General features: G+C 50.9%; 2 protein-coding genes across 3 annotated transcripts; both read left to right on the top strand.

The window, feature by feature from the left end:
* Positions 1–3,183: 3,183 nt before the first annotated feature.
* LOC142819634 (uncharacterized) lies at positions 3,184–8,943 on the top strand. Of its 2 annotated transcripts, none has more exons than XM_075907927.2 (6): positions 3,184–3,235; positions 3,508–3,837; positions 4,935–5,246; positions 6,302–6,412; positions 6,744–6,790; positions 8,038–8,943. In XM_075907927.2, the coding sequence occupies exons 1-6, from the start codon at positions 3,199–3,201 to the stop codon at positions 8,131–8,133; spliced, it is 933 nt and encodes a 310-aa protein (XP_075764042.2). In that variant the 5' UTR covers positions 3,184–3,198; the 3' UTR covers positions 8,134–8,943. The 2 variants fall into 2 exon arrangements, with proteins under 2 accessions (XP_075764042.2, XP_089628564.1); XM_089772438.1 differs by having other exon boundaries at positions 6,269–6,412.
* Positions 8,944–12,162: 3,219 nt separating this feature from the next.
* LOC112545008 (immunoglobulin alpha-2 heavy chain-like) lies at positions 12,163–18,856 on the top strand. The gene is made up of 6 exons (XM_089772653.1): positions 12,163–12,561; positions 13,877–14,206; positions 14,981–15,292; positions 16,112–16,222; positions 16,553–16,599; positions 17,861–18,856. Exons 2-6 carry the CDS (start codon positions 14,098–14,100, stop codon positions 17,954–17,956), a joined length of 675 nt encoding a protein of 224 aa, XP_089628779.1. The 5' UTR covers positions 12,163–12,561; positions 13,877–14,097; the 3' UTR covers positions 17,957–18,856.
* The last annotated feature ends 252 nt before the right edge of the window (positions 18,857–19,108 follow it).

Genomic DNA, 19,108 nt, shown 5'->3' with positions numbered 1-19,108 from the left:
GTCCCTCATTAAAACCCAACGCAGCCCCACCAGTGACGTGTGCGTCACATTTCTCGCCCGCTCTGGGCCTCCAGCTCGGCTCCCTATGCAATAAGAAAGCGACGTCTGCAACACATCAGGCCAGATGCCGCTTTGGTTTTCAGCAGCGTCAGTCTGGCCTTTCCGATAAGGCCCTTGTATGAAATGTGCTGGGGAGTGTCACGGAGTGGAGGGGGGGAGCCACCGGGCCCTGCACCCCCACCCGCAGCCAGAGGTGACTCTCAGGCGGCAGGTAGAACAGAAGGTTTATTGGTTCCCAGGGACGCAGCGTAGCACAGACTTGTTGTTACAGGAACCAGGAGCCGTCAGCACAATCCAACGTGGGTGCTGGGCTGGGCAGCCTGGGGCAGCCTCCTGCAGTAAGAGTCACACCCAAAACGCCCATCAGAGAAACTGAGGCACACACACACACACACACACACACACACACACAGTCACTGGAAAGCAGCCCAGGACCCTAGGACTCACACACAGCACAACAAAGTAGAACCCCTGCTCCGTCACATCTCCCCACAGCGAGACCAAACTGAGCAGGGTCACTCAGCCAGTGACCTGGAGACGTTCAAACCCGTCTCTCCGCCCCAGAGCATTGGCCAGGACTTGGCCCCGTCCTTAACACAGACCCCTCCGTGACACAGTGAGCCAGCAGCAGCCTCCATCTCAGCAGCTCGGCCCTGGGCCCTTTCAGGTGCGGGGCAGCCCCTGGAGCTGTCTGGCTGCTCCCAGCTGGGACAGGATCCAGCTCCATGGAGGGATCATTCTCTGGCAGCTGGTATGAGCCGGGCTTTGCTGAACCCTGGGATCTTCCTGGAACAGCGAGATGGGTATTGGCCACCTCCCTGCTTTCCCAGGGCTGCAGACTCACAGGCCGCTGCCCACAATTCCCAGGAAGATCCCTTCAATGTGCCAGCCCCCTGGAGTGTCGCACCCCTCAGGGGTTAGACCGTAGGCCTCTCCACCTCCTGGGACCGCTTCCCACAGCCCGCAGGGGATCTCCTCCTCGGGGTGACACCCCTTCTCGGGGATCACACCCGGGTTACACCGTAGGCCCCTCCGCTTCGTGGAACCGCTCCTCACTCGCTTTAGCACACCTGGCTCCTGCAAGCCCCCTTCTTTCTACTGTGCCACAGTCACTTCCTGTCGGATGCTCCGTTCATGGGGAGCAATCCATCCCACCGCTGCCACCATTGTCACAGAGTATGGGGAAGCCACCAGCTCAGCACCCCCACCCGCAGCCAGAGGTGACTCTCAGCCAACAGGTAGAACAGAAGGTTTATTGGTTCCCAGCGTAGCACAGACTTGTTGTTAACACAGGAACCAGGAGCCCTCAGCACAATCCAACCTGGGGAGAGAGGGTCCAAGAGCCAGCCCCCTGACCCCCTCTCTGCAAACTCAGCCAGTCCAGACTAGCTCACACATTCAGCAACCAGCCCCAGCCCCACAGGCAGCCCCACCTCCTCTTTGTTCAGCTTCCCTGGGCAAAACGTGCCACCCAGTTGCATCTCCCATCTAGGCTCAGGTTACAAGGTAGCCTGAGCCATTGTGTCTGTGCTTGGCTGGGCAGCCTGGAGCAGCCACCCTCAGTGAGAGTCACGCCCACAGTTCCCATCCGCATCCGGGCACCAGTACAATGAACAGGGAAACTGAGGCGCACACACACACACACACACACACACACACACACACACACACAGAGTTACTGCAGAACAGCACGGGACAGTAGGAATCACACACAGTGTCACAAAGCAAAAAGAGCGAACCCAACCCCCACTCCCTCACAGAGAGACACTGCGTGATCAGCGCTCTGATTTCCAGAGTCTGAGCTGTAGAATCCCTGCCAACAGGCAGCCCCTTCCCAGGCAGCCGGGGGCCTGATTCCAGTTTGTATCAAGCCCCTCTCCATCTGTATTCAAATCGCAAGCCCACGTTGCCCTCTATTGTCAGCTCTGTCAGGGCACTCAGGGACAGATGCACTTTCCTTCTCTCTTCCTGCACCCTGCAGCCACATGCAGCTTGCTCACCAGCCCCGCTCTGTTCCCTGTCAGCCAGTTTATTGCTAGATCTGAGGGGAGTCGCATGAATTCCATGGACTTTAGCAGGAGCGAGGCCTCTAACCAGTGTTCCCTGTAAGTTGAGCACTTCGGCGGCCACCCCGGGAGATTCAACTGCTACCCAGCTAATAGCAGAGCAACCACTGCCACTCATAGCCAGCAGCATGTGTGTGTTTCTTGTGGTGGTGCACTTCCACATATGCTTTGGTGCACATAACGAAATTCATTCCACACATGGATGGAAAAAAAATTGGAGGGAACATTACCCCTACCTCTCTTAGCCATGTTGAGAATCCCACTAGGCACCTCTGAGGGATGTGAATGTTTAACTGGTTAAGGTTAACCGGTGAGGGCCCAGGAGCCAGCAAGCTGGGGCTACTCCGACCAGAACACCGGAGCAGCCCCTGCCTGCGGCGGGGGAGGAGAGGGCTGTTAAATATGTTTGGACAGTTAACCAATTAAACAGGATTTTACAGCTCTAGTGCCACCTGCATTGACAGGCACCGAAAAACATTTGAAAATCTGGCCCGAGGTCACTTTTTAAATCGAGACGCTTTTGAAAATCACACCCCGCATTGTCGTATTTCTCCTACATCTCAGAGCTTCCAAGTGCTATTAAATGATCATTTCAAGTGCTATTAATGTCCACCGAGATGAAACTCCACGTGATTGTTACACACACGTGTCCTAGCGCCTCAAAGTATGCTACAGTAATAGACCAAGCATGGAAGGCTGCAGACAGAGTAACATTCACATTGTGGGAAAAAACCAAGTGATTTAGGAGCATTTTCCTTTCAAAGTCAATGGGCCTTGTGCTCCCGCATCACGGGGGTTTCGTTATCTAGACCATCCCTGTTCCGGGTGTGTGAAATTATTCTGACTCACTCGGGTACATCCGTGAGCCACTGGACCATGGAGAAGTTCGACAAGAAATGCTGCTGCTGCTGTAGATGCTGCACCCACCCAGCTAATGTCTGTCATCACATCACATGCTCGTCAGAGGCGTCTTCACTGGAAAGGACCCAGACACTGCGCCCAGTCACTGCAGCACTGCACTCGGCACCAGCCCTCAGGCTAGTGTGGCAGCATTTTCTTCCTTTTTCTGAAAATGATTTTTGCCAGATATCTGCTTTTATCTTCGTTAGGTAAAACTTCTCCATTAAGCTTTGCAACTGGGAAAACAGCCTCTTCAATAGGCAAATGGGTGTTGAATAACGACTGTGTCTTTGCAAAGATTTCCTGGATTTTAATTGCATTTCCTTTCACTTGTGCAAGGTTATAGCAGGTGTCTTCGCATATAGGCTGCAGAGTGTAGATGTTGTCAGATGAAGTAATTTCTATTGCTGCGCTATCCATTCCCTCGGTGGCAGGTGCAGACCAGATGGAAACTGACCATAACCACGTTTTCTCTCTCCAGTGCTAGGAGTGCAGTCATTTCTGTACCAGCCTCAGCCGATCCAGTTTGTTGAAGTTGGTGACAACGTAACTTTCGACTGTTCTTCCACTCGGAATATGGAAGCGGGAAGTGCTGTGCTTTGGTATGTCAGAAGAGAAGGAGAGACACCCACATGCATTAAGCGCTGTTTGGATGATCAAAATGTGAGTAAATTTGTTTGCAAACACAAGTCACACAGCACGAAGCTGGAAATCAGCAACATCCAACAGAATGAGTCTGGCATTTACTACTGTGCATATAGATACGTCAGCTACCTGGTTTTCGGGAATGGATCTGCACTGATTGTTGGAGGTAAGGAACCCAGCCTTGTTTTGGGAAACTAATAACTGATTGACAAAGCATACTTTATATTCCCATTGAAATGTGACAGGATACAATAGCTCCCGAGGAACAGCCAAAGGGAAATAATACTTTAAGTTTAACAGAGCAGCTTACCATTAAATGATATGGGTACGCAAGTAATATAATGGAAATATTAAAACTTGGAAGTGCCAAAAGTGAACTCTCTATAGATGTACACGGCTCCTGGGTTGGAAAAATGTTAACCCTAAGGCTGCGTTAAAAGCATTTCCGGAAAAGAGCATCTAGACTGGCACAGATGCTTTTGAGCAAAAGCACTTTTTGCGGAAAAGTATCCATGCCAATCTAGACGCGGTTTTATGCAAGAAAGCCCCGATCGCCATTTTTGCTATTGGGGCTTTTTTGCACAAAATAGTCCTCTCCTGTCTACACTGGCCCTATTGCCAAATACATTGGCGTAAGAGGGCTTATCCCTGAGCGGGAGCATCATAGTATTTGCACAAGAACACTGACAATCTTACATTAGATCATCAGTGTTCTTGTGCAAATTCAAGCGGCCAGTGTAGACAGCTGGCAAGTTTTTCCCCAAAAGCAGAAAAACAGAGCCTAAAAGTCCTCAAGGCACTAAACAATATTTTTAGTAAAAATATTTATCAAATCTATACGATGTCACAACAATTTCCTTGCAGCTAATGCAGCTACGGAATGTGCTCTATGTTAGTGGGTGGTTTGCTCATTTCGTATTTCCATCTTCGATTCATTTGTTTCTTTGAATTGATGTCTCAGAGACAGATACGTGTAGTGGTGTTGAAACCGTGTTGTTTCCAGCATGTTACAGAGAGAAGATGGGTGAAGTGATATCTTTTATTGGACCCACTTTGGAGCATACACAAAGCTCTTCTTTGGGTCTGGGAAATGACATTGCGAGTTCTCTGTGAGCTCGACAGCCTGTCCCCCTCACAGACAGAATTTCGTCCAATAAAAGATATTACCTGAGCCACCTGGTCTCTGCGCAAAAGAGTCACATCTGTAATCAGGCTGCAGCTCATCCGATGATCAGACTGAATTCTCCACCTCCTTCTGCTCAGACAGTTACACCGACAGCAGCGGGGTGTTGCTTCTGGTCCCATTTCCACACGGCAGCCAAGGCACCAGGATAGCGCGTCTGGCCTGTGTGGTCCGTGAAGTGTCCGGCCCAGTCCATGTTTCCTGGAGCGTTTCTGGGGAGCGGCAGGAACAGGGGCTGACGCGCTGGTTGAAGGTGAAGAATGGATCTTTAACGCTTGTGAATCACATCAGCGTCCCCTGGGACACCTGGGCCAGCGGGAAGATTTTCACCTGTGACGTCAAATTCAACTCTTCTGGCAGGAGTGTGAATGCGAGTGCCGGGTACCCTGCGGGTGAGTGATCTTGTACTGGAGGGTCATGGGAACACAGAAGTGACAGAGGTGTGAAGGGGCCACACTCAGAACTCCCTCTATGTAAGTTTCCAGCACAAAATGCTGGACTCTTTTGCGGCTTAGCTTGAATTTCTCTACCTTTTTCTCAACCTTTCTTTATAAAGTGCCCCTTTTTCAAAAAACCCATTATAAGTACCCCCAGTACCTAAAGTTTTCAGACACACACTTTTTTTCCTACCATTGCAACACATTTCTTTAAACAACTTAATTGTAGCCGGGTGGGCGATGAAATTCTTTGGTGTAAAAAGGAAAAAAATAACACAGCGCTGTAAAACTTACAACAAAAATTCAGTTTTCTCCATATTTCAGTTGTGGTGACGTATCTCCCCACACGTCTCTCGAGTACCCCTAAGGGTATTCGTACCACTGGTCAAGAAACACTGCTCTAGATAATTTGGGGAAGGTAACTTGAGACATTCTAGGGAGAGCAACCAATGTAGCTCTGATCTCTAGGGTAGCTTGCACCCAGATGATACATAATGGATGCAGGTAAAGAGTTTCCAGCACAAAATGCTGGACTCTTTGCGGCTTACCTTGAATTTCTCTACCTTTTTCTCAACCTTTCTTTATAAAGTACCCCTTTTTCAAAAGAAGGCCAAAGGGCTTGAATTGCAGCAAGGGAGTTTAAGGTTGGACATTACGAAAAATTTCCTAAAAGTCCGGGTGGTAAAACCCTGGAATAAATTGCCTGGGGAGGTTGTGGAATCCACATCTCCAGAGATTTTTAAGAGCAGGTTGGACAGACCCCTGTCAGGGATGGTCTAGACGGTGCCTGGTCCTTCCGTGAGGGCAGGGGACTGGACTCGATGAGCTCTCGAGGACCCTTTCCGTTCGGGGATTCTCTGAGAAGATGCTGCAGGCTCCGGTAGACTCTCACTGGGGGGTTGGGGCACAGGGTGAAATAGGGATCAGGGGGGAGGGGCTGGATGCGGTGGCATCACAAACTTCTTGGCTCAACTCAGCTTCTTGTGTCTGTTTGGTCCCTTCCCCCACAGCTCCGGCCAACACGTGCTCACATTACCTTGTGCCCCTGGCGGCTGGGGCTGGGCTGCTGCTGCTGTCGGTGTCTCTGAGCCTCATCTGGACCCTCTGCCCTTCCACACTAGGTGAGAAACAGACCGGCCCAGCCCCTCCCCCACAGAGAGAAATCCTGCCCCCGGCTTGCTATTGGGGGCTGCAGCTGTCCCGTCCAAGTGTCAAATGTCACCCCTGCCGGCACCAGTCCCAGCGTATTCCCTTGTCGGGGGGCAACACAGAACGGCTTTTACTGCCCATGGCCCAGCCACTTTGTCCCTGGTTCAACATGAGCACTGGCCTTCCTGAGCAGTCTCTCTGCATTGGCCAGTCCAGAGCTCGGCTGCACCATCCCTCACTGAGCATCAGTGGGGGGAGTGACGGTGGAAGAGGAACTCTGACTGTTCTCTCTGTCTGTTCCAGGATGCCGGCCCCGGATCTCAGCGCCTCCAGCTTCCCGAGAGCCCCAGGTACGGCTCTTCCCAAACTGTCCCTGTCTACATCAGTGGGTCTGTCTCAAGCATTTCTAATCCTCCCCCGTCCTAGATTGGGGATTTAAACTACTGGTTGTTCTGGAAGGAGCAGGTGAAGGCGAGATCGAGTGGTTGGAGTAGCAGGAAGGGAGGACAGAGACTTAGGGTGCGTCTACACAGCAGCGTTATTTCGGAATATCAGACTCCGTGTCTAAAGTACAAGGCTTTATTTGGAAATAATGTCGAGCTGGAGGACGTCTTCCTCCGACTCCTGTACCCCTCATTTCACGAGGAGTAAGGGCAGTCGGAGGAAGAGTTTTCTTCCTTCGACCTCCTGCTGTGAAGATGGTGCTAAAAGCCGAGTTAAGCTATTTCCACTTCAGCTGCGCTATTGACATCACTGAAGTTGCATCACTTCATTCGACTTTAGCCCTGCCATGGAGACGTGCCCCTTCTGAGGGCTTTCCTACTAACTCACTGTAGGGTAGTAGACAGGATTCTTTAGGGTTCATCTATACAACACCCAGAACTCGAAAGAAGATATACAATTTGCACTATGCAGATTGCTTATCTGATCTTGAATCTATTTAGAAATACCTTATTTTGACATTTAGTGCATCTACACAGCACCAAATTTCAAAATGATGCGCTATTATGAGCCATAGCTAATCTCTCATGCCGCAACGTTTACCAGGATTGTGAAATATCAAGCCCATTATTTCAAATAATATTTGGAAATAACGGGCGGCTTCTGTATATGCTATCCCGAAAGAGCTATGTCATCCAGACGTACCCTTACAGCTCCGGGACTCAGTTTCCCCATCTGTAAAAAAGTGGATAACAAGACGCCTGCTGCTGGATGAGGGGAAGTTTGATATTGATTTGGACCGCACTCTCTACTGGTTTTTGGTGTGCAGCTTTAACATTTCTCTGAAAAAGAGTTTTGAGACATTATATTCCTAAAGCACATGTAGGTTTCCCACTGAAAGGTGCTATGGGCCTGATCCAGAGCTCACTGATCTCAGGAGGAGACTGTCCGTTTATATGGGCTTTGGGTCTGGCAAAATCCTGTCAACAGATGAGTTCTTACAGTGCAAATCCAGCCAGGGTCCATTCTCCACGACAAGCAGGGGAATCAGAGACGAGGGGGAGTTTTTTATCAGGTTATACCCACTTGGATGCCCAGCTTGTACCCCCTCATTTCACAAAGCGAGGGGCTAATTTTACTGACTGTCGCCAAACAGGCTGGAATCGTCTACTCTCATCTGGATTTCGATTCTCGGAATCACGGCGGGCGCACGCTGCAGCGACCAGCCAGAGGGAAATGTGCAAAACCCTGAGCTGTCCGGTGCAAGAGAATCTGCACATGGGAACTGACAGCTGGGTCTCTGCTGACCGGACGTGGCAGCTGGAAGAAGGCTCCATCTGTCGCCGTCGCCTTTCTCTTTCGTTTTCTCCACTTCTCTGGTTAGAATATGCAGAGCCCAGCCTCACCAGGTGGGAAATCTCCTTTGGGGATATAAAGGTTTCCTGGTGCAGGAGACTTTACATGTCACGTGTGTGTTAGGCTGGAAGCTCTTTGGGGCAGGGATTGTCTCTTTGTCTGTGTTTGTGCAGCGCCTGGCACCACGGGCCCTGGTCCAACACTGGAGCTGCTGGGTGCTATGGCAACACAATTATTGTTCTCATCACCCTCCCCCCATCTGAAGGCGAACCTGGACACAGCTGAGCAGCACAAGGAGTGAGGCCGGCTGGCAGGAGCCTGAGTGTGTCGCAGCTCCCGGCTCTCCGGAAGGCGCGGGCTCCCCTTGCAGTAACGCCCCATGGACATGTCAGGGGAGTCTGCAGGGGAAGGACGGATGCAGGAGCAGCTGGGAGGGGTGAGAATCTCTCCCCAGGCAGTTGCTGGAGCTGCTACTGCAGGTTGACCTCCAGGCACCAGATTTCCCCCCAAATGTGAGACCCAGAGGATCCAAGTTCCGGCCATGTATCGGCAACACGTTCCCCATGGTGGGAGCTCTCCCAGTGCCCGAGCCTGACCCCGCTGCCTCTTTACATCCCAACGTGCTGTTCTTCAGGCTGTCCCTGTGTCCCACATTAAAATCTGACGCAGACCCGCCAGTGATGTGTGCGTCACGTTTGTCACCCTCTCTGGGCCTCCAGCTCGGCTCCCTGGGCAATAGGAAAGTGACGAGTTCAACCCTCCGGGCCAGATGCCATTTCGATTTGCAGCAGCGTCAGTCTGGCCTTTCCGATAAGGCCCTTATACGAAATGGGCTGGGGAGTGTCACGGAGTGAGGGGGAGCTAGCGGGCCCTGCACCCCACCCGCAGCCAGAGGTGACTCTCAGGCGGCAGGTAAAACAGAAGGTTTATTGGTTCCCAGGGACACAGCGTAGCATAGACTTGTTAACACAGGAACCAGGAGCCGTCAGCACAATCCAACCTGGGGAGAGAGGGGACCAGAGCCAGCGCCCTGGGCCCCTCCCTGCAACCTCAGCCCGCCTGGACTAGCTCACACCCTCAGCAACCAGCCCCAGCCCCACAGCAGCTCCGCCTCCTCCCTTGGCCTCCTGGTTCCATCTCCCACCTAGGCTCAGGTTACAAGTCAGCCTGAGCCAATGTGTCTATGCTGGGCTGGGCAGCCTGGGGCAGCCTCCCTCAGTGAGAGTCACGCCCAAAACTCCCTGGCACCAATGTATTGCTCAGGGAAACTGAGGCGCGCGCGCCGACACACACACACACACACACACACACACACACACACACACACACACACAGAGTTACTACAGAACACCACAGGACAGTAGGAATCACACACAACAGAACAAAGCAAACAGAGCGACCCCAACCCCCACTCCCTCACAGGGAGACACGGTGTGACTAGTGCTCTGATTTCTAGGTCTAAGCTGTGGAAGCCCTGACAACAGGCAGCCCCTCCCCAGCCAGCCTGGGGGCCTGTTTCTCTTTTGTACCAAGTCCCTCCCCACCGCTATTCAAATCGCAAGCCCACGTTGCCCTCTATTGTCAGCTCTGTCAGGGCACTCAGGGACAGATGCACTTTCCTTCTCTCTCCCTGTGCCCTGCGGCCACACGCACTTGCTCACCAGCCCCGCTCAGTTTGCTGTCAGCCAGTTTATTGCTCGATCTGAGGGGAGTCACTTGAATTCCAGGGACTGCAGCAGGAGCAAGGCCTCTAGCCAGTGTTCCCTGTAAGCTGAGTGCCTGGGTGGCCACCCAGTAGAGACTGAAATGCCGCCCAGCTGATAGGAGAGCCACCCCTGCCATCCATAGCCAACAGCATGTGTGTTTTTCTCCTGGTGGTGCACATCCACATATTATTTGGTGCATTAATAAAAATTCATTCTATACATAGATGGAAAAAATAGAGGAACCCTTGCTCCTACCCCTGTTAGCCATGTTTCAGAATCGCACTAGACACCTGTTAGGGATGTGAATTGTTAACCTGTTACTCAGCTAAGGTTAACCGGTGGGGCCCAGGAGTCAGCAGACAGGAACTGCTCTGACCAAGACATTAGAGTAGCCCCTGCCTAGAGCAGCGGGGTGGAGAGGATGGGAGGCTGTTAAATATGTTTAACCAGTTAACCCATAAAATAGGGTTTTACATTCTTAGCGCCCATCTGCATTGACAGGCACATAAAGACATTTGAAAATCTGGCCCAAGGTCACTTTTTAAAACCAGATGCTTCTGAAAATCCAACCCCGCATTGTCGTATTTCTCCGAAATGTCAGAGCTTGTAAGTGCTATTAAATGATCATTTCAAGTGCCATTAAACTCCACATCATTGTTACAGACAAGTGTCCTAGCACCACAACGTTTGCTACAGGAACAGACCAAGCATGGAAGGCTGGGGGTTACGTTCACACTGTGAAAAACCCAAGTGGTTTAGGAGCATTTTCCTTTCCAAATCAATGGGCCTTGTGCTCCCACATCTAACCTGTTAGGGTATGTCTACACTACCACCCTAGTTCGAACTAGGGTGGTAATGTAGGCAACCGGAGTTGCAAATGAAGCCCGGGATTTGAATTTCCCGGGCTTCATTTGCATAAAGCCGGGCGCCGCCATTTTTAAATGTCCGCTAGTGCAGACTCCGTGCCGTGTGTAGCCGCGTGGCACAGACTAGGTAGTTCGGACTAGGCTTCCTAGTTCGAACTACCATTACTCCTCATTCCACGTTCCACGAGGAGTAACGGTAGTTCGGACTAGGAAGCCTAGTCCGAACTACCTAGTCCGTGCCGTGTGTAGCCGCGTGGCACGAAATGGCGGCGCCCGGCTTTATGCAAATGAAGCCCGGGCTATTCAAATCCCAGGCTTCATTTGCAACTCCGGTTGCCTACATTACCACCCTAGTTCAAACTAGGGTGGTAGTGTAGACATACCCTCAGTTAAGGTCAATCGGTGGGGGCCCAGCAGCCAGCAGGACACCGGGGCAGCTCCTGCCTGTGGCGGAGGGCGGGGGGGGCTGTTAAATATGTGTAACCCCCGAAGGAGATTACCTAGATTCCTGGGGCTCTGGCAGCTCAGGGAGAGGCACACGGTCCCTGGTAGGGAGGGGGAGCCAAGGCAAACGCAGAGTCCGCCCGGCAACAAATAGGGCGTGAGATGCCCTTCCCAGGGAGGAGAGGGGAGATGTGTGTGTGTGTGTGTGTGTGTGTGTGTGTGTGTGTGTGTGTGTGTGTGTCCCCTGAGAACTGGCCTCTGCGGGGGGGGAGGGGGTGTCCCCTGAGAACTGGCCTCTAGGGACCCGAACGCAAGATCCCTCCACTGGGCTTTTCCTTTCTCCTTATTCCCAGTTTGTGGAGTTCGCTGGGAAACTTCCCCAGCCAGGCGGAGTTAGCCCCCAGCTCCCTCCGTAAGACCAGTCACGGTCAGCCCTGCTCTGTCTGCTAGTGTGTGTGTGTGTCTGGACACTGGGCTAGGAGACTACAGTCTGGATTTTAGTTCAGTTGTGTCATCTGCACCTTGAGCCCTGCACCCCTTTGTGGTGAGGGGAAATCCTGGGACCGAAGCCGCCTGATTCCTGCCGGAAGAAAATCCTTGTGAGCAGAGATCAGCCCCCTGCCGCGACTGAGGAGTCCAGAGTCATCTCTGAACCTGAGGATCGTCCATGGAGTTTGTGAGAGCATCAGCTTTTAGTCAGTCAGTCTGGGAGTTTGTTTTGGGGATCCCCTTTTCCCTGACCTGTGTCCTCAAGCCAGGGAGTAAGGGTTTGGGGCTTTTATAACCTGCTGCATATTACACCTGTGGAGGGATTTACCACCTTCTCCCGCTTGTGAGTCCTTTGGGCTGTACTGAACTGTGGAAGCAGGCTCCTGACATAAGTGGGGGCAGGTCAAAGGGGAATACTGAGTGGGGGCAGGATAAGCATGTTTAGGCGGGAAAAGGAAAACGGTAACATGTTTGGCTCTCAGCCAGACATGATAGCTGCTGTATCCTGCCTAGCAACAAGTTTGGGCATGTCAAGTAGTGGTCGTTTACTGCGCTGTATAAAGGAGTTCACCTGGCTGCGTCCAGTAGAAATCCCCTTGTGATTTCTCCATAGCGCTGTGCATTAAAGTTCGGTTCATCAGGTCTCCGGCCTCCATCTTGACTTTTCTCCAACAGAACCCACTCAGCCACCCTGCTAAACCACTGCAGAGAAGAATTTCGTGGTCATCGGTCAGCAAGGGCCCCAACAAAGTACGCGTACCCACGGGACACTAATCTTACATTGGCTACATCAAGACACGAGACTGGGGCAAGTCACAGGTATTAGCCTCATGGGCACCAGCAAACCTAAAGCTAGTGTTTTACCCTGTTATGTTATATTTGTCTCCTGTTGAATATAATTAGTCTGTTGAACATATTGTACGTGTTTGTGTTATTTCTTGGAAGTCTCCAACTATCTGGCAAGTACGTGGGGATTACCCTGTGGTTAGAATTTTCCTCCCAAGCTGCCTTGGTGACCCGGAAGGAGGGTGGAGGCACCGCCAAATTCATCGGGAAAAAAAAAGAGGATACACCCTGCTGAGTGGGCAGCAGGATCCAGACTAACCCAGACCTGTCCTCAAAACCTGTAAACAGATTGGCATTAAAGAAGGTAACCGGGTGGAGAGGGGGTGCTACATATGTTTAACCAGTTGAACAGTTAAACAGGAGTTTTCATCCTTAGCGCCCATGTCCATTGATAGACACCTAAAGACATTTGAAAATCTGGCCCAAGGTCACATTTTAAAATAAGACGCTTTTGAAAATCACATCCCGCATTCTCGTATTTCTCCCATATCTCAGAGCTTCCAAGTACTATTAACTGATGATTTCAGGTGCTAGTAAACCCCACCAGATTGTTACAGACAAGTGTCCTAGCACCACACAGTATGCTATAACAACAGACCAAGCATGGAAGGCTGCGGAGAGAGTAACATTGTGAAAACACCCAAGTGATTTAGGAGCATTTTCCATTCAAAGTCAATGGGCTTTGTGCTCCCCCATCACGGGGGTTTCGTTATCTAGACCATCCCTGTTCAGGTGTGTGAAATTATTCTGACTCACTCGGGTACATCCATGAGCCACTGGACCGTGGAGAAGTTCGACAAGAAATGCTGCCACTGCTGTAGATGCTGCACCCACCCAGCTAGTGTCTGTCATCACATCACATGCTCTTCAGAGGCATCCTCACTGGAAAGGACCCAGACACTGCACCCAGTCACTGCAGCACTGCACTAGGCACCAGCCCTCGGGCTAGTGTGTCAGGATTTTCTTCTTTTTTCTGAAAATGATTTTTGCCGAATTTCTGCTTTTATCATCTTTAGGTAAAACTTCTGTGTTCAGCTTTGGAACTGGGAAAACTGCCTCTTCAAGAAGAAAATGGGTGTTGAATATTTGCCCTGTCTTTGGAAAGATTTCCTGGATTTTAATTGCATTTCCTTTCACTTGTATAAGGTTATAGCAGGTCTTTTAGCATTTAGGCTGCAAGGGATAGATGTTCTCAGACTAAGTAATTTCTATTGCGGCGCTACCCATTCCCTCTGTGGCAGGTGGAGACCAGATGGAAACTGCCCATAACCACATTTTCTCTCTCCAGTGCTAGGAGTGCAGTTATTTCTGTACCAGCCTCAGCCGATCCAGTTTGTGGAAGTCGGTCACAGCGCAGAGATCCACTGTTCTTCCACTGAAAACTTGGAAGGGGGAGGGAATGTGTTTTGGTATCTGAGAAGAGAAGGAGAGACACCCAGATGTATTAAGCGCTGTTTGGATGATAAAAATGTGAGTAAATTTGCTTGCAAACATGAGCCACACAGCACGATGCTGGAAATCAGCAACATCGAAAAGAACGAGTCTGGCGTTTACTACTGTGCATATATCCACAGCAGCTACCTGATTTTCGGGAATGGATCCACACTGATTGTTGGAGGTAAGAAACCTACCTTGTTTAGGGAGACTAAAAACGGATTAACAAAGCATACTTCATGTTCCCATTGAAATGTGACAAGGTACAATAGCTCCTGCAGAATAGCTAAATGGGAAGTAATATTTTTAGCGAAACAGATCAGCTAACCATTAAATGATATGGGTGCAGAAGGAATATAATGCATTTTCTATCTGAAAATATTAAAACTTAAAAATGCCACAAGAGAACTACAGACGTCTCTCTATAGATGTTCACAGCGCCTTGGTTGGGAAAATGTTAACCCTAAAACACCTCATGGCGCAAAAGGAAATTTTGAGTACAAATATTTATCAAAGGTATAAAATGACACAAAAATTTCCTTGCAGATAGTGCAGCTACGGAACGTGCTCTGTGTTAGTGGGTAGTTTGCTCATTTCGTATTTCCACCTTCAATAGATTTGTTTCTTCGAATTGGTGTCTTAGAGACAGATACGTGCAGTGGTGCTGTAGCCGTGTTGTTCCCAGGAGATTAGAGAGACAGGATGGGTGAAGTAATATCTTTTATTGGATCCACTTTGCAGACAAGATTTCGAGCTTGCACAGAGTTCTTTTTCGGGTCTGGGAAATGACATTGCGAGCTCTCTGTGAGCTCGATACCCTGTCTCTCTCACCGACAGAATTTGGTCCAATAAAAGATATTACCTGATCCACCTGGTCTCTGAGCAAAAGAGTCACATCTGTAATCAGGCTGCAGCTCACCCAATGATCACAATGAATTCTCCACCTCCTTCTGCTCAGACAGTTACACCGACAGGAATAGGGTGTTGCTGCTGGTCCCATTTCCACACGGCAGCCAAGACACCGTGACAGCACATCTGGCCTGTGTGGTCCAGGGAGTGTCCGGTCCCGTCCATGTTTCCTGGAGCGTTTCTGGAGAGCGGCAGGAACAGGGGCTGACGCGCTGGTTGAAGGCAAAGGATGGATCTTTAACACTCGTAAATCACATCAGCGTCCCCTGGGACACCTGGGCCAGCGGGAAGATTTTCACCTGTGACGTCAAATTCAACTCTTCTGGCAGGAGTGTGAATGCGAGTGCCGGGTACCCTGCGGGTGAGTGATCTTGTATTGGAGGGTCATGGGAACACAGAAGTGACAGAGGTGTGAAGGGGCCACACTCAGAGCTCCCTCCATGTAAGTTTCCAGCACAGAAAGTTGGACTATTCTGCAGCTTAGCTTGAATTTCTCTGCACAATTTAGGGACAGTAACTTGTGACATTCCAGTGAAAGCAATTAGTGTAGCTCTGATCTCTAGGGCATCCTGCACCCAGATGGTACATAATGAATCCAGTTAAAGAGTTCAGTAATCATTATCCATAGAGATCTTTCCCACTGAGCTATAACGTGAGGGAGAGGAGGTGGGGTGAGGAGAGACCTACAGGGAGGATTCTGTAGGTGGCAGAAAGTGCAACTATTCTGATTACAGGAGACATGATTTGCCTAATGGAAAAGGAGCCACACAAACAAAAAGGCCAATGGGCTTATTTTGGAGCTAGGGAGGTTTAAGGTTGGACATTAGAAAAACTTCTTGGCTGTCAGGGGGGTGAAACACAGGAATAAATTGCCTGGGGCAGTTGTGGAATCTCCATCCCTGCAGATATTTATGAGCAGGTTGGACAGACACCTGTCAGGGATGGTCTAGCCGGTGCTTGGTCCTGCCTTGGGGGCAGAGGACTGGACTTGACGAGCTCTTGAGGTCCCTTCCCTTTCTAGGATTCTCTGAGAAGATGCTGCAGGCTCCGGTAGACTCTCACTGGGGGGTTGGGGCGCAGGGTGAAACAGGGATCAGGGGGAAAGGGCTGGATGCGGTGGCATCACAAACCTCTTGGCTCAGCTCAGCTTCTTGTGTCTGTTTGGTCCCTTCCCCCACAGCCCCAGACAAGCAATGCTCACATTACCTCGTGCCCCTGGCGGCTGGGGCTGGGCTGCTGCTGCTGTCGGTGTCTCTGAGCCTCGTCTGGACCCTCTGCCCTTGCACACTAGGTGAGAAAAAGCCCCGCCCTGCCCCTCCCCCGCAGAGAGAAATCCTGCCCCCAGCTTGCTACTGGGGGCTGCAGCTGTCCCATCCAAGCTGCAAATGTCACTCCTGCCGGCACCGGTCCCAGCGTATTCCCTTGTCGGGGGGCGACACAGAACGGCTTTTACTGCCCAGGGCCCAGCCACCTTGTCCATGGTTCAACATGAGCACTGGCTTTCCGACCGGTCTCTCTCAATTGGCCAGTCCAGAGCTCGGCTGCACCATCCCTCACTGAGCATCAGCTGGGGGAGTGACCGTGGAAGAGAAACTCTGACTGTTCTCTTTGTCTGTTCCAGGATGCCGGCCCTGGATCTCAGCACCTCCAGCTTCCCGGGAGCCCCAGGTATGGCTCTTCCCAAACTGTCCCTGTCTACATCAGCGGGTCTGTCTCAAGCATTTCTAATCCTCCCCCTTCATAGATTGGGGATTTAAACAACTGGCTGTTCTCAAAGGAGCAGGTGAAGGTGAGATCGAGCGTTTGGAGTAGCAGGAGGGGAGGACAGAGACTTAGGGTGCGTCTACATAGCAGCGTAATTTCGGAATAACAGAGTGTGCATCCACAGTACAAGCCATTATTTGGAAATAATGTCGAGCTGGAGGATTTCTTCCTCCAACTCCTGTACCCCTCATTTCCTGTGGAGTAAGGGCAGTCAGAGGAAGAGTTTTCTTCCTTCAACCTCCTGCTGTGGAGACGGTGCCAAAAGCTATTTCCACTTCTCTTGTGCAATTGACATCACTGAAGTTGCGTCGCTTCATTCAACTTTAGCTCTACCGTGCAGACATGCCCCTTCTGTGTTTTTTGCTACTAACTCGCTGTATGGTAATGGACAGGTCACTGAGAGTGCATCTACACAGCGCCCTACACTCAAAATAAGATGCACAATTTGCGTTATGCAAATTGTGTATCTTATGTCGAATCTATTTCAATATAGCTTATTTTGAAATGTGGCCCATCTACACAGCACCAAATTTTGAAATAACATGCTATTTCGAGCCACCTTTTCCTTTGTGCTACGAGGTTTACTGGGATGGCGAAATATAGCGCTCATTATTTAAAAAAATATGTGGAAATAACGGGCAGCTTGTGTAGACACTATCCCAAAATAGCCAATGCCGTGTACATGTACCCTTACTACTCTGGGACTCAGTTTCCCCATCTGTAAAAAGTGGATAAGAAGACGTCTGCGGTTGGATAATGGGAAGTTTGATATTGATTCGTACCGTAGTCTCTACAGGCTTTTGCTGTGCAGCTGGGAGTAAGTTTTAGCATTTCAATGAAAAAGAGTTTGAAAACATTATATTTAGAAAGCACATGTAGGTTTCCCACCGAAAGGTGCTATGGGCCTGATCCAGAGCTCACTGATCTCAGGAGGAGACTGTCCGTTTATATGGGGTTTGGGTCTGGCAAAATACTCTCAGCAGATGCGTTCTTATAGTCCGACTCCACTGAAGGTCCATTCTGACAGCGCACACAGTTTACAAGACAAGCAGGGAATCAAAGACGAGGGGGAGATTTTCATCAGGCTACTCTCTTTTGGATGCCCAGTTCGTATTCCCTCAGTTTACAAGGCAGGTGGCTAATTTTACGAACTGTCACCAAACAGGCTGGAATCGTCTACTCTCATCTGGATTTCGATTCGCGGAATCGCGGCGGGCGCACGCTGCAGCGATCGGCCAGAGGGAAACGTGCAAAACCCTGAGCTGTCTGGTGCAAGAGAATCCGCACGTGGGGAGTGACGGCTGGGTCTCTGCTGACCAGACGTGGCAGCTAGAAGAAGGCTCCGTCTGTCGCCATCGCCTTTCTCTTTCATTTCCTCCACTTTTCTGGTTAGAATATGCAAAACCCAGCCTCACCAGGTGGGAAATCTCCTTTGGGGATATAAAGGCTTCCTGGTGCAGGTGACTTTACACATCACGTGTGTGTTAGGCTGGAAGCTCTTTGGGGCAGGGACTGTCTCTTTGTCTGTGTTTGTGCAGCACCTGGCGCCACGGGTCCTGGTCCACCACTGGGGCTCCTGGGTGCTATGGCGACACAATAATTGCTCTCATCACCCTCCCCTCATCTGCAGGGGGACCCAGACACAGCTGAGCAGCATATGGAGTGAGGCCGGCTGGCAGGAGCCTGCAGAGGGGACGTGCAGCCCCTGTGTGTGCCGCAGCTCCCTTTATAGTGTGCGCGGGCTCTCTTTGCAGTACCGCCCCATGGACGTGCCGGAGGAGTCTGCAGGGGAAGGACGGATGCGGAAGCAGCTGGGAGGGGCGAGAATCTCTCCCCGGGCCGGTGCTGGCGCCGCTACTCCCCTGCTGCCTCTAGAGGGGAGTTTCTCAGTGACTGGTCCGTAGAACGACTCCGGGCCCTGACATCCCCTGACACAGTTAAGAAAAGCAGCAAGCCGGTCACTGGTATTGAAAAGCTGCACAAGAGGCTGCTGTTTTCCCCATGGGTGAGATGCACAGACCCCATCTGCCAGCCCTGGGCACCGTCCAATAACAACCTGTTCCCCATGCCGGGAGCTCTGCTAATGCCTTTGCCGCCTATTTCCATCACTGCTTGTTGTTCTTCAAGCTGTCACTGTGTCCCTCATTAAAAACAGACAGCAACCCTGCCAGTGATATGTTTGTGTGTGTGGCCTTTTTTACCTGTTCAATGTCTCAAGTTCAACGTCGTGTGTACTAGGAAAGGTGACCTTTTAAATTCTCTGGACCAGATTGTGCTCTGGTTTGCATCAGCGTGAAACTGGAGGCGCTCAGTTGCAGTCAGTGGAATTACTCCGGATTTACATCGGTGTTTCTTAGAGCGGCATCTGGCTCTTTCTAGCCCACGTTGCCTCTGACTTCCTTTTGAAGGAGGC

Source organism: Pelodiscus sinensis, chromosome 22 (assembly GCF_052426305.1).
Source record: "Pelodiscus sinensis isolate ZL-2025 chromosome 22, ASM5242630v1, whole genome shotgun sequence".
NCBI lineage: Eukaryota > Metazoa > Chordata > Testudines > Trionychidae > Pelodiscus > Pelodiscus sinensis.
Note: the sequence above shows the minus strand (reverse complement) of the source record. Positions and strands in the feature narration are given on the sequence as shown.